At 37.8% G+C, this 16,554-nt stretch overlaps 1 protein-coding gene across 1 annotated transcript in view; it reads right to left on the minus strand.

Moving 5' to 3' along the window:
• Nucleotides 1-16,554, minus strand: part of thsd7ba (thrombospondin, type I, domain containing 7Ba) — a 448,905-nt gene that overhangs the window by 169,314 nt on the left and 263,037 nt on the right. The window contains exon 14 of the mRNA XM_052026976.1: nucleotides 3,181-3,186. Coding sequence (XP_051882936.1) covers nucleotides 3,181-3,186 — 6 coding nt within the window. The remainder of the gene's footprint in view (nucleotides 1-3,180; nucleotides 3,187-16,554) is intronic.

The raw sequence follows: 16,554 nt of genomic DNA on the forward strand, positions 1-16,554 counted from the left end.
AAGCTAAATTCAAAGAAGTACAATTTATCTCTGTTAGTAATCCTGTCTACAACCTCTTAGTTGACAGTGAATAGAAACCACGAACTGATGGGGTTTGAAGTCCAATTGACTAAATGATTCAACTACTCAGTACATGCCAAGCTTTCTCAGGAATTAGTGCAAAATCTACTTTTACATTCCTATCATTAAAGTTGGATGAAAAAAGTCTTAGGTTCACTCAGAACACAAAAAATATTCCATCCCTCACCTCCCCATACAAACCCTTATGAAAATATTCAATTCCTTTTGAACACCTGTTCTCCTAACTAACAATTCTGATGTGCTTTCAACTTCTGTCTATCAAACTGAATCTCATGCTTGATTTAATATTTCAAGCTAAGTCTGCCTTCCCCTGACGAAGCAATTGTATCCAATCTATTGTTCTGTCTTTTCTTCTTTCTGCCAAACTCACCACATTATCTCAAGACCTATGTATAAACATAAACTACTTTGACTAAACCCTGCTGGGTTGCCAGTGACTTCTGATACATACACACAATAATAAAAGCATTATTATTTTAATGATTAATGATGGAACTGATTGCAGAAAGGGAACAGTTTAAGGTAATCATTTAAATTCTACTACCTTTTTATGTATGATTTTTGAGAATTATTTGACACTTTAAGAACCCTTTCTTGAAATCAGTCATTAGTTAATCCCCATGCTCGCAGTTGCTTGGACTGGATCCTAAAGGCATTAGACACAAGGCAATAAACCCAGTGGCATGGTCTAGATGTACTGCAATGGCTTTTCCCCCAGAACACCCTTAACAGTTTTTGAGAGTCAGCTGAGCTGAGTGAGACTTCTGCAAGCTCTGAAAGTTGCCATTGGTTTTAATAGTTTTAAATGTCTCTTACACTGAGACATTTAAAAATGGTTCAAGTGGAAATAAATATTTCAAAAAATAACTAATTATAGTCAGCTTAATTATACATAGATTAGCCAGGTTGCATTATGAAAATAAGTTGGAATGGCAGGTCTGTTTTCCACTGGAGTTTGGAAAAGTGAGAGGGCATTTGATTGAAACATATGAGGTCCACAGGAGTTTTGTTGGGTGAATGTGAAGAATATTTTCCTCTTATGGAAGAATCTAGAACTAGGAGTCACTGTTTAAAAATAAGGGGTTGGTTATTTAAGACAAATAGGTGGTGAAATTTGGTTTCTGGCAGAGGGTTGTGAGTCTTTGGAACTCCTGACTTCAAGGAGTAGAGGAAGCAAAGTCTTGCAATGTTTTTAAGGCCAATGTAGGTAGATTTTCAGCAAGCAAAGAGATGAAAGGTTACAGCTGGTGGACATGAATGTGTAGTTGAGGTTGCAATCAGATCAGCAATGATCTTCCTAAATGGTGGAATAGGTTGTAGGGTGGGGGGGGGGGGGGGGGGGATACAGGGAGGCCTGGTCTTGCTCCTAATTTGTACAAATATATAAAAATGCATGAATATTTAAAAACATCAAACAAAATAACTTTTAGAAAGTAACTTACCTTCCCCTTTAACTGTTTATCCTACAATTTGCAATGAAATCATTGGGGTCTTAGATCCTCCCCAGGGTCTAACCTGATACAGGATCCAAGTAGCCAATCCTTGGCATAACAGTGGGTAATTCCAATAAAGTGTGGAGTTCAGCAGCAGAGAAAATTGACAGGTTTTATATTCTGACTCAGTGGATAAGTCCTAGTTATTTGCAATTTACAACACGTGAGCTAATGTCCAAGACTTATACCAGTTTCAAGGGCTGAAGGCTGATGATCCTGATCAGAACTGCTGACAAATTTCAATATAATCTGGCCCATTGTCACCTGGTAGCTATTCTATCACAGCATGAATACCGATATGAATGCAGGGTACAGCAGCAGGATTATATTTTTTTTACGCATGTAATTATAGCTTCCAACCAGCTGGGAAGAAGAGGAATAGGCTTGTCAACTCCTGCAATTAGTAACTAGATCTTGATATTTGGAACAGTGCAGTGCACAACACGATACAATTTAAAACTTGCATTTTGAAGAATTTTGAAACCTGGAAAGGAATTTATTGATCCAGTAGCACTTTGTTCAAACCATAAAATTAAGAAAAGTAAACACAAACATATTCTAGATGAAACTATCAGTCAGTCTCTTGTTGATTTAAATGGACACAGAGAGAAACATTATTGGACCTAACAGGGTGAAACTGCATTTTATTGAAAGTACCAAAATCATTGATTTTTACTACATGGGTTGCACAATGATAAATTGCCCTATCATCATTAGTATCTGACTTAAAATCGGGCTTAGTCTGATGAAATCAATGTTTTCTCACAGATCATTTTCAAAACATTCTGTACAACAGCAGGAAAATAAGTTTGGGTGCCGTCCTCTATGTACACAAGGGCATAGAAGAAACTGATCTATAATGGCACTAATGATAACATTTTATTCATGAAGTAGTACAGGAAATTAAAATGTTAATACTGCAACAGTCTGCAGTTTGAGAATTCAGCTATTCTATATTAACACTTCCTTGGAAAGACCAGAGATTACTTTATGTTCACTTGCAATTGTCTTTGTGTTGTTTGTGACCTTAAATCAGCAACTATTTACATAAATAAGAATTTAGTGAAACTATACTGTATGTGTGCACAGGTGCATGTGTTATCACAGAACCAAAAACAAAAGCACTGAGGATTATAGATCTATCAGTCTAAAAATAGAAGATCCAGTGTCTAAGTGGTAATATTCATTTCTCCCCAAGCTTGGGCTTTGAAACTCATTTTCACAAACAGGCTAGCTGCTGAAACAGGCAGTGGGCTGGCAAAGCATGGTCAGAAAGCATACCCCAGGCAAATAATGAAGGCTGAGAGATTGGTTTCCAGGAAAAGAGCAAATAACATTCAAGGTAGGGAGAAATGAGGATTTTCAGCAATTTGATTGGGGAAAGGAGGTAAATTAGTAGCCAAGTCAAGGGGTTGGAGTGATCTTTTAAGGGAAAATAAGGAGGAGATAAGTATGTTTTCAAACCTTCCTTTACAGGATACAAGCTTCCCACTCGGCTTTGGAGCACATAGACAACAGCAAAATATATGTCACGCTGCTGTTTATCCATTATAGATCAGTGTTCAACACCATCATCCTCTCAGTACTAATCAACAAGCTTCAAAACTTGGGCCTCTGTACCTCTCTCTGCAACTGGATCCTCAACTTCCTTATAGGGAGACCTCAGTCAGTGCAGATCAGTAGTAACATCTCCTCCTCGCTGACAATCAACACAGGTGCACTTCAGAGATGCGTGCTTAGCCCACTGCTCTACTCCCTCTATACTCATGACTGTGTGGCAAGGCACAGCTCAAACGCCATCCATAAATTCACTGATGACACCACTGTTGTTGGCAGTATCTCAGATGGTGAGGAGGAGGCGTACAGGAGTCAGATAGATCGGATGGTTCAGTGGTGTTGCAACAACAACCTCGCACTCAACATGATCAAGATCAAGGAATTGGTTGTGGACTTCAGGAAGAGGAAGTCAGGAGAACACACACCAGTCTTCATTGAGGGGTCAGGGGTGGAAAGGGTGAGCAGCTTCAAGTTCCTGGGTGTCAACATCTCAGAGGATCTATCTTGGGCCCAACACATTGATGCAATCTCAAAGAAGGCACGCCAGCAGCTCTACTTCATTAGGAGTTTGAGGAGATTTGGTATGTCACCAAAGGCTCTTGCAAATTTCTACAAATGTATGATGAAGAGCATTCTGACTGGTTGCAACACAGCCTCGTATGGAGGCTCCAATGCACAGGATCGAAAGAGGCTGCAGAGGGTTGTAGACTCAGCTCCATCATGGGCACAACCCTCCCCGCCATCAAGGACATCTTCAAGAGGTGATGCCTCAAGAAGACAGCATTCGTCATTAAGAATCCTCGTCATCTGGGACATGCCCCCTTCTCGTTACTACCATTCGGGATGAGGTTCAGGAGCCTGAAAACAAAACCCACACTCAACATTTCAGGAAGGGCTTCTTCCCCTCCACCATCAGATTTCTGAACGGTCCATGAACCTATTAACACCACCTCGTTATTCCTGTTTTGCACTATTTATTTTTGTAACTCATAGTAATTTTTATGTTTCACACTGTACCGCAAAACAACAAATTTCGTGACATATGTCAGTGATAATAAACCTGACACTGATTAAAGCTGGTGTTCTATTGTCTAAGGAGAAGTTTTGCTGTAACAGTGCATCCCTATGGTTTATGCCAACATGAGCTGCCCATCCCCATATTGATTGTCAGATGTTCTAGATACCAAACATCAGGCTCACCAATCTCTATATCACCACACACAGAGAATATGCATATCACACAGGATGGCCATCAAATGGGTCAATGGGCTTCAAAAGCGAAACCAGGGATGAGAAATAAATAACAGATTTCTTTGTAGTTAAACTCCCAACTCTTTGATAGCTCTTTTTTGATGAAGTGAAGGACGAATGGGCTGCTAGAATTCAGCTTCAGGCACTCACAGGTCCACACAAAAATATGGAGAACTTCCCCCAATAAGTCATTAACCATGGCTGCTGTTATGATAAAAAAAATGCCCTGCAACCCCAGAGAAGTGTTTTCATCTAACAGCCAAGTGCAGATGGATTGGCAGGCTAATACTGAGTAAACATTACCCTGTACTTAAACTGTACCACACCTCAAATGGAAGTGCTTAAAGGTGTTGTATGGATCCATGAACATTAACACTTTAATTCTAACAAACTATGAAATGGAGCTTTCAGAGTGTTGGGCATTTAACAAGTACCCTTGATTTTAAAATCTATTCCCTGAATGTGTGCACTGTTACAGATCTGCTACTTATTTTCTATCCAAGCCAAAGATAATGTTTTGTGGGGCACTCTCATCTTACACAATAGAAACTATATTTGCCATTTTGCAAAATGTAGAGATTAATTCACAATGGGAAAACTTACAGTTGTCCTGATAGGTTCCATGTGACAGAACTGCCCAGTGAAGTTTGAATAATGATTTCTCTTTAAACAAATAATTTTACCAAGTGGAAAGAAGGATGAAATCATCGTAATAACAATCTGAACATGGAGCATTTGTATGAGAAACTCATCAACATTTATATTGAAAATTCTCCAGTCTTTGAGAGCACATGGCTTTACTCTTGAATGCAGCATATTCGGTCTGTAAATTTTAGCAGAACACTGATCAATGTGCTGGTAGTTTCAGCACTCTCTGACACAACCATTATTTTATTTACTCTGCACTAGGTCACATCGAAACCACAGGTATCTATAAATTAGAATTTAAATCAGCAGGACAATGAAAAGAAATACTTGATCTGTCTGGTGTCAAAAAATGATGACTGTATCTTTCACACAGCAGGATGCACCTTATAAAAGATAACTGGCAAATGAAAACAATATGAAGCATGTCTGTAGCCCTCAACTTTTTTAACAAGGTTCAGATAAATTTAAAGCACAAGAAGAGAAAACTGACACTCATCAATTCAGCCATATTCTATATCTACTTCTGCGTCAAAGTATGTTGAAATTTACTTTCAATGTCTTTACTTGATGAGAAGAGATTAAAATAGATGCTAAAAGCTAGAAATAAACTATGATGAATCATAAAGTGATAGAACTTCCACAACATAAGGTGATCATTTTGCCTAGCATCAATTTAGCCCAACTAGCTCTTGTTAAAGCAATACAGGTCTTTCCTTACAGCCTTGTTAAACATTTACCTTCAAATACTTATCCAATTATCTTTTGGAAACCACAATTACAATAACTATTCTCACACCCTTTCAAGTAAAACATTTCAGATCACAGCCACTCATGGCACCACTGGATCTCTTGACAACCACTTTAACTGTCTCATCCTGATCCCTCCATGAATGGGATCAGATTCTCTCTATTTATCTGACATTATCACCTCTAGCCATAATCCCCATCATAGGTATTTGTACTCTGCTCCAAGAAGAATTATTCCAGATTCTCTTTGAATGCAAGATGCAAATCTAAATATCTTCAACAACTCCTTAGCTGCAATAGATAACCTGCAAATTTAGTTTTTGGTTTAACCTGAATCTGGCCTTCATTTCCCTGATGCTGGCCAATTTCTAAGATTTCATTTATTGAACTAATGTGTACCAGCCGCTTGCATTCTGCCCACCTCACAACCTACAAGAATTAAACTCTTAAACAATGCCTTTTACATATGAGGTTTTACTTCTTAAATGCTCCACTCAGCACCCTCTCCTCTACACCACACACTGTACTTATTGAAGCTCTACAACTCTCAACTTTTTGCATGACCATTAATTCCTTTCTGCCCAACAAAAGTTTAAGGCCTTTAACATTTACCTGCAAGTCCTGACGGAGCCTCCTCCTTCCTCTCTGATTGACCTCCTCCTGATACAGTATATACCCAGTTTGTACTCCCCACACTGAGTTTTACTACTTATTGCAATGTCCCTTTATCATATCATACAGGCTTTGTTCCTTGGAATTTTTCCAAACTCCTTCTGTGATTCTAACTTCCTACAGTTTTTCTTTCTGACTGAATGTTTTTGTCCATCCTCACACTTAATCCATTTGTCTATAATGAACATCTACATTTCAGCTTGTTACATCTTGAGACATCCTTATAGGTGGAAAGTTATGTTGTTTGATTTCCAAAGACGTTTAGGTCTTAGTAAAAGATATACTTCTTTTATATATGCCAAAGCATTTGCAAAAGATGTTTTGTCTCAGAAGTAATACAATGTTTCTAGTAATAATGGCTTACAGCTGCAAGATTGAGAACTGTTTCATTCCATAACTATCTAAATTACAATTAGATGCACAAGTGTTAAAATGAAGCAAATGAAAGGGGGAGGGACAAGTAAAATCAGGCACAATCAATGCATAAATTTTCATTTGAATTATAAATTCAGCCAAACAGGAAAACAATTTGGTTCATACTGAAAACCATCGATTATCATTGCCACTTCACATCTAATTCACAATGTGTTATTTTGTGGACATCAAGATGAGAAAGAGATAATTAACAATAATACAAGTAACCACTGTAAGAAACCCAATTGACCAAATGTGTACACCATAAATCCAAAAAAATTAGGCTTTATATTTATCAAGGCAGGACATGTATAATTGGTCTATAGCCTAAGGGTGTGAAATGGACCAAGTTTTGTGGGGGCACTAGTACAGAGGTATAATTATTCAAGTATTATTGATTCAAGTAGAGATTTACTAATGATAAATGGCTGCATAGTGTAAAAAATTCATCATACGATGTTGGAATGAAATAAGGTTAAAAGAGAAAATCAGCTGCATGCTTTCCAAACATTATGACTTAGATTATTCGCCAAATTGGTAGTTCTATTCATCAGAGAGAAATTGAAAAAAGTGCAGTTTAATTATGTTGTATTATAAACAGGACTAAAGATTGTGACAATATCAGCTGCATTATTGTAGTTTTTTAATAAGTAAAAAAAATACCTATTGTATATTACAAAGCCAAGCGAAATTTCAGGATCAAACTCTGTTCTTAGCTGCGATGCCTATAATGTAGAAAATATGCAACTCTGTAACATTTTCACTAAGTCAGGCATCCCAAAACAATTCTAAAATATAGACAAATGGTTGTAATTTGGGGACTGTGCCAGCCAAGTTGCACACAGCTAGCTCTCACTAAATAACAATGTGATCAGTGCCTGGAACAACAATTTCATGATTTGAAGATTAGGCTTTGGCAGGGAACTTGATCAAAATAGCACTACGGAATCCTTTATGACCACCTTTAAGGGATGCTAAGGCCTTCATTTAATAGCTCAACTGAGTGAAGGCAAATTCAGACAGTCCAGCATAATCTCTGTACTAAATTTATGGTGTAAACTAAATTTACACCAAGGTGATAAGACTATTGAATGGTTCCCTTACACGATGAGATGTACTCTTGACCTTACAATCTACTTTGTCTGACCTTGCACCTTATTGTCTACCTGCAATGCACTTCCCTGTAGCTGTAACATTTTACTCTGTATTTTGTTAGTGTTTTTACCCTGTACTACCTCAATGCACTGTGTAATGAATTGACCTGTACGATCGGTATGCAAGGTAAGTTTTTCACTGTATGTCAGTACAAGTGACAATAATAAACTAATATCAATACCAAATTTATGTGTCAGCCTAAAGTAGAACTGAAACTGCCTGATGTTCTGATGCAGAGGTAAGAGTGCTACAAACTAAGCTATGGATGATAAACCTTTATATCCCAACAAAGTGAATGGATGGAAGACCTTTATTAGGCATGTGTAGGCACCTGAATCTGGTTCATGCCTCAGGCCATAAATGTAGAACGACTAGTCAGATGAGATAATGGAGGTATCCATGAAACACCTACCATTTGCCATTGCTGTCAGTTAAAGTGAAAGTTGTCCAAATTAACATTTCAACAACACTCCAAAAATATATCTTCAGTTATATGAAAAACTAATGCTCATTACATGCTTTGATTAACTCTGTGGTTGAAAATGTCTTCACTGAATGTTTGAAAAGCCATGAACTAGTATTTTTCATCAGTTTCTACCATTATCAAAATGGCATCTTCCCATTGCCACCTGTGCTCTGTCCGTAACCGCTACCTGCGTCTTCTCGTTGCCACCTGCGCACTGTCCGTAACCGCTACCTGCGTCTTCCCATCGCCACTTTCTTCGAACTTTCTGTCTCCACTCAGGAAATTCCTTATCCATTGATATCTTCTACAAACCCACTGATGCCCACAGCTATCTCAATTACAGCTTCTCCCACCCTGTCTCTTGCAAGGATGCTATCCCTTTTTCTCAATTTCTCCACCTCATCTACTCCCATGATGAGGCGTACTACTCCAGGACATCCGAGATGTCCAACTTCTTTTCTAACTAATGCTTCCTCCTGACTGGGGTTGAGAGAGCTCACACCCGTATCTCTGCCATTTCCTGCACCTCCACCCTCACCCCCACCCCTCCCAGATCCCCTTGTCCTCACATTTCATCACACCAGCCTACTTATTCAACATGTCATTCTCTACCACTTTCGCCATCTCCAATGGGACCCCACTGTCAAAGTCGACCCGTGCTTCTGGAAAGAATCAGACAATAGCAGAACCAAAGAACTTATGATAAATGCTTTATTAGCTTTCGCTAGCGGGAGTGGGAAAATACAGAGACAGAGTAAATCACGTAACTCTAACTCTATACCGAAATCCACTCAAAGAAGGCTCGCCTACAGCGTATTTTTATATCTTTTCTCATGGGAAAGCTAGGTGAGAAACTACTCTTACACAGGCAATTGTTTACATAAACTTTCGAACATAACAAGCTATAGGTAAAAAAATTACTTCTTCCCACTTGCACATGCTATTAAAACTAGACAAAGCTAAATCACACCATAATCAGATCATTCTTTACCTTGAGAATCCTTTCACAGTGAGAACCATACCAAAAAGCATACTATTAACCCTTACACTGCCAGTTGTTAACCCTTGCGTTCCCAGCTATCTTTCACACCCCCACCAAGCATATCTTCCCCCCCCCACCCATTTCTGCCTTTTGCAGGGACTGCTCTCTCCGACTCCCTCATTCAATCCTCCCTCCCCCACCCATCCTGCTCCCGCCCCGGCAACTTTCCACTGACCCCACCATAGGTGAAACATCTGCCCCTACATCACCTCCATCATCTCCATCCAGGGACCCAAACAATCCTTTCAGGTGAGACAGAAATTCACCTGCACCTCCCTTAATATCATCTACTGCAATTCAGTGCTCCAAGTGTGGCCTTCTCTTTGTTGGTGAGACCAAACGCAGACTAGGTGACCATTTTGCAGCACACCTGCGTTCTGTCCATAACCACGATCTGCATCTCCCTGTTGCGAGTCACTTCAACTCCCCCTCCAATACTATCACTGATATGTCAGTCCTCAGCCTCCTCCACTGCCAGGAGAATTCCAAGCGCAAACTGGAGGAACAGCTCCTGATTTACCGTCTTGGAACCTTGCAGCCTAAAGGCATGAACATTGAATTCTCCCACTTTAGGTAATACCCAACCCCCTTCCCCACTATTCCCCCCCCCCCCCCACCATGCTTCTTCTCTTCTTCCCTTTCCTAGCCTTTTTTTTCCCTCTCTCTTCTTACCTTTGACCCATCCCCCGGTGGATCTGCTCTCCCCTCCTCCCCCACACCTGCCTATCACTATCACTTACCTGCATCTACCTATCACCACCCTGTGCCCACCCCGCCTCCCCTCTTTCGTCCACCTATCACTGATCTGCTTTTCCCTCCTATATATTGCGTTTGCCCTTTTCCTATCTTCAGTCCTGAAGAAGGGTCCTGACCCAAAACATTGACCGCCTGCTTTTCTCCTCGGATGCTTCCTGGCCTGCTGTGTTCCTCCAGCATCATCGAGTTTTTCATTCCAGCATCTGCAGTTCCTTATTTCTCTACCATTATTGAATCTATTTCTTTTAAATTTCTATTGCATTTGCATTTCTATAGTCATCTAGTTATAGCAATCACACAATACCATATAAAAACACGCTAATGATAATGATGTTGATTTAGTCTTTTCTTTATGGAAAATGAAGGGAATAACATGCATTCATGATCTATTCATTGATAATTGTCTTTTGTCTTTTGAACAGTTGTCTAATAAATACAATTTGCCTAGATCACATTTTTTCCGATATTTACGGATTAGAAATTTTTTAGAAGTTATTTTACCTACTTTTCCGATACCACATAAAATTGAAATTACAGAAAAAGTTTTAGGTCTTAATCCTTATCAGAAGGGCTTGATAGCAATAATTTATGAACTGATTATGAAAATACGTCGAGAGATACTTGATAAAATTAAGAATGAATGGGAAAGAAAACTTCAGACACTTTTACCTATAGAGACATGGAAGAAAATTCTCCAATTAGTTAATACATCTTCAATGTGTGCTAGACATTCTTTGATACAGTTTAAGGTGGTTACAGGACCCATATGTCTAAGGATAAGTTAGCCCATTTTTATCACCAGATAAATCCTATATGTGACAGATGTAATTCAGAGGTGGCTTCCCTGACACATATGTTTTGGTTCTGCCCTCTTTTGGAAAAATATTGGAAAGACATTTTTAATATCATTTCAATTGTATTGAATATTGATTTACAACGTCATCCTATTACTGCAATTTTTGTGTTACCAATGATGGATTCCGGCCATTTATCCACTTCAGTTTGTTGTATGATTGCATTCATTACATTAATAGCCAAGAGATCCATTCTATTTAAATGGAGGAATCCTATACCTCCAACCACATTTCAATGGTTTTCTCAAACTATAACATGTTTAAACTTAGAAAAAATTAGGAGTAGTGCTGTTGATCCTTCGCTTAAATTTGAGGAAATTTGGAGTCCATTTATTCAGTATTTTCATATGAAGTAACCCGACCTTTTTTGAATCCCTTTCAATAACCTTTTATTTGAATATAGAGGGGCAGAGCTAATGACATAATAATGCTTTTTTTTAACCGAAGAAATAACAGCCCAGCTTTTTTTTTGAAGTTTTTGGTTTGCCTTTGTTTATTATTTTTTTTTAATTTTGGGGTTCTCTTTTCATTTAATCACATTTCTTTTTCAAATTCTTTTGTATCATGTTCATTTAGTAAGGGATTGGGAGGTTCAGATTATATATTTTACTCCCTGTGTTTGTATATGTCAACTGTTATTATTGTAATCCCGATCTCTTCACACCATGTGTATAATCACCATTGCTATGTGTATTAATTTGAAATTTAATAAAAAGATCAAAAAAGAAAAAGATAATGATGTCAACAGCCACTGCACTAAAACATCAAGCAATTTTTAGAAGCTTACATTATGCTTCTAAATAATTTCTTTCCACATTCTCTTCTAAACCAAGGAATTAGACAGAAATATTCAGTTTGAGATGCAAAACCAAATTTAAAAAAAGGTTTCAATAAATTATTTGTGTATGATTCATATAAACTCCACATCATGAGCAAATAGAGTTGAAAACTAGAGTGAATATTTTAAAAGATTACTAACTAATTATTTAAACATTCACGATATTGTGAATCTAGCACAAAATATCATAAAATATTGGGGATGGAAAACATGTCACATTATTCATGAGTACTCTGGGTTTGATAAATGTCTCTGTTGTTAGATGTTTCAGTGACTGAAATGTTGTCACATTTGGAGAGTTCCTTTGAGGATGCCATTCACCCTTCAACACCTGTGCTTGCTAATGTCTAAATTCAGAATCATTAACAAAAGTGGTTTGGTAATTTACACATCTGTTCTTATGACTTCTTGATTATAAATGAGATTGAGAGTAGGAAGTTCCAAGCATGTTCATTATTACCGGTAGAGTTCCAAGAAACCTAGTTCTGCTGGATTTCATGAAAGCAAACTCCTGACTGTGGAATAACAAAGGGGTATATAACCATATTGGATATGAAACTTCCAGATATATATGAAAACACAATCAAATTATTTTTCAGAGAACATTTTTGTCAAATAAATCCTCAACGTTACTTATAATTGAAGATTTCAAGAATAAAGAAAAGCCATCACTGTTCAGTATTATGGAATGCTATTTTAGAATTCAAGCAACTAAGTGGAAAAGGATAAGTAACCACACATAAAGAAGTGACAATAATTGTATTTTTTCCAACAGAATGAATGCTACAAGCATAGTTTCTATGAGGGCTGAAGGCAAAATAAACAAATATTGTTCTTGAATGCATAAACTATATTCTTAGGTGATTAAGATGACATTTAAGATGGAAAACTGAAATTTCAATAGCAGATGTTAGTGAATAATGAATCACCAGGTAACACTTTAATTTCCAAATATAAGGATGTAAATCTATAATTGGCAAATATAGGCCCATATCTGAAATGCCAATAGAGCTTTAATTCAAATAATTAATGACCAGTGGTAAAAAGAGGAGGACTAATATCGATAACAACCTAAAAATGACAACTTAAATGACAATAGAAGAAGTAATCTTTCCAAGTGAGATACCTCAATATATTCCCACTTAAGCATTTACAGTATAAAGTAATTACAGTTGCAGATGATTGTGCCAGGAAGCATGCACATAAATGCAGCATAGGCTCATTAAGAAATTCAGAATTGACAATACAATTGGCTGAACCTTGGAAGTTAAAATAGAAGATAAATGAACTGCATTGGTCAGCCAAAATTGCCAAAGTTTTGGATAGAAGAGATCTAGTTATATTAAAATTTGTAGCTTACCATGCCTACAAATTACGTCATCGAGAAATCGGAAATAACATTAAATTAGATCAGTTCACACAACCAGGAATAATTATTAAGCTATTTTGTCTTTGTCTTTGCAGCTTGCATTTATGGTTGCCATGGTATAAAGAGCCAAATAAACACACAGAACAGAGGAATAGGTTTGATCACTGGTGTCAGAAGAATGAGCTAAGAGATGATTTAAAAGAACAGTTTCTTCATAAAATAAATAGTATCTCACAAAGATTATCCAAGATATTTAATGGATGACAGAAAATAAATCTAAAAGCACAATTTTCAGTTGTGGCAGGGCAGAACAACTGGATATTTGCTCAAGGTTATGAAGAACAAATATGGAACAGAAATCAAAAAACATGCCTTTATGCAGAGTAATCACAGCTGGGTTCTCAAATGATTGAGGCTTGAGCACTAGTGTCATTCAGAAAATAGTGATAGAAAGATAGCAGGGTTATTATTCTGAAAGGATGGGGCTGAATGGGTCAATGGGATCTTTCCATCTAAAAACTTTTTTTCTCTATCTTGGGAAAAGCAGAATACACGTAAACTGTCCAGTGAGTTTCAGGATGTGCAATGGGCAACAAAAAAGAAAGGTTCTAAACTGATTGAACCAGAGCAATAGTGAAAATTAAATGAAAGTAAAATAAATACAGATGAAGGTTTATGCTACCAAAAGGTAAAGTTAGTAAAGAGTCACCAGCAATGGTCTTAAGACAACAATAAAGGTAACAATTTCCCTAATATTAATAACAATGGCATGGTTGAAAAGGCCAAACTACTTGAATCTCTTCTCCAGGAAATCGCAGGCCCACAACTTTTCAAAGTGGAAAAGGGGCATTCAGAATGGTGTTAAAAACCTCAAGCCCATGCATCAGGACTCTTACTGAAATTCAGTGTGAATGATTGAAGGAGTACACCACCTCACAAACCACCCACCTACTCATTCCATCAGATAACTTCTGCTCTATCTGTATATTGGCCTCCAGTCTGAAGACCTGAAGACTGAACTGGAAGTAAATCATACTTGATCTTGGGGGACTACCTAAGAGAAAGACTCTAGGCTTTTCTAATCCAATAGGTTTGAAATTCAGAGGAGCAAGGCACAGGCAATAAATGTGGCAGCAAAGTAAGTAGTAGAACTAATCTTAACCGACAGCTCAGAAAGAAAGAAGATAACAGTCCAGAAATTGACGTCAGTGGGCAGCTGGCAACATTTATTACTGATCTTCAAAGAAATATTGAACTTCACCCATGCAGATCTCTCACGTCCAACTGTCCACATAAAGGGGCTCTATCCTCAGCAAGGAGCAAGGTCTGTAAAACCCATCAAATGGGGAGGCCAAAACTGGTACAACCAATGAGAATGCTCAAAAAAGTCTGGTATCCAGTCAAGTTAGGCTGCCTGACTTAACCATCTGTCAAACATTCCGAAACTATTAAAATACGCAAATTAAAGACACATGAAACAATTATAATATTTGAATAAAGAAAAACAGTTGAAAAGGTGTACATTACTAAAACATTTGTCAGTCCACCTCTCCAGTCAAAGGGATATCTTGCTCCAAGGGCAGGTCTAACCAGAGGAATGTTGTTCAATTAGCTTCTCCAGCTAAGTGTTGAAGATATGTGGCAATAGAACTTTGTTACTGAACACCATGATTAGACTCCACAAGGAATCCAAAGTTGAGGTGCATTCTTAGAAGCACATACCAATACGTGCAAGATTGTTCAAGACCTCCACATTTGTGCAAATAGACACAGTTAACAGCTTCAGATGGGACTAGGTGAATTTCCCACAAAATCTGGGGCAGTTTGGTGAGTGAGGTTGTTCTGCACCATAAGCTGTGTGTGCTATGAACATGTAGGCATATATGCATGTAGGGCACCTCGTGAAAAGAAACCTTTTACAGATCACATAATTATGTGATGGTAGATTATATTGTTGCAAGAGCAGATATGGCAATTAAAACAATTAAACAACATAAAACTTAGTGTGTTTTTCTAATTACGGGAGAATCATAATTTTATACCAGATGAGTACCCTTTTTATTACATCTCATTATAGTTCCACATTTACAAAATGATTAATTGCCTTTCTTCTTGTACTTGATGACTTCAGTTTCATGTTTTCCTAATTAGTTAATTGCAAAGCTCTTATACCACTACATTGAAAAACACCAATATCACAATTAGGGCAGAAACAGTAATGTTGTAGTATTTTTAGCAGCTTCATTCAAATAAAAATATTTTCTATCCTTTAAAGACACAGCTGCCTATTAGTCAGAATCAGAATCAGGTTTATTATCACTGTCTTATGTGATGTGAAATTTGTTGTTTTGCAGCAGCAGTACAGTCCAAAGACATCAAATTACTAATAAATTACAAAATAAATAAATAGTGCATAAAACAAGGAATAATAAGATAGTGTCCATGGGTTTGTCAGTGTAACAGTTAGTGTAATGCTATTACAGCGCCAGTGACCCGGGTTCAGTTCCGGCCGCTGTCTGTAAGGAGTTTGTACGTTCTCCCCGTGTCTGCGTGGGTTTCCTCTGGGTGCTCCGGTTTCCTCCCATATTCCAAAGATGTACGGGTTAGGAAGTTGTGGGCATGCTATGTTGGCTCCGGAAGCATGGCAACACTTGCAGGCTGCCCCCAGAACACTCTACGCAAAAGATGTATTCACTGTGTATTTTGAAGTACGTGTGACTAATAAAGGTATCTTATCTTCCCATGGGTCCATGGACTGTTCAGAAATCTTATCTGAGGGCCAGAAACTATTCCTGAATTGTAGAGTGTGGGTCTTCAGGCTCCTGTACCTCCTCCCTGACGGTAGTAACAAGAATAAGGCATGCCCCTGATGGTGAGGGTCCTTAATGATGGATGCCGCCTACTTGAGATGCCGCCTCTTGAAGATATCCTATATAAACACCCCATTCTCATGTAGATTGGTTAGATATTACCCAACAAGATGGAAATGTGGGACAGAACAGAAAGTCATGCCAACCTGATCAGTAAGACTGCAGAAATTCTTTTGCAGAAAAGCTCATAAGATGTTGTTATTTTTATATAATAAAAGCACACACATTTCAGCCATTACAGCTGGACAGCATGATGTTGCAAATTATACTGCATTGCTAATGTTTTATGATAAACATTGATTAGAAAGGGAAAGCAAATAAATGTGGTCTCATTTTTTTAA

The sequence above is a fragment of the Pristis pectinata genome, chromosome 1 (genome assembly GCF_009764475.1).
Source record: "Pristis pectinata isolate sPriPec2 chromosome 1, sPriPec2.1.pri, whole genome shotgun sequence".
NCBI classification, from domain to species: Eukaryota; Metazoa; Chordata; class Chondrichthyes; order Rhinopristiformes; family Pristidae; genus Pristis; species Pristis pectinata.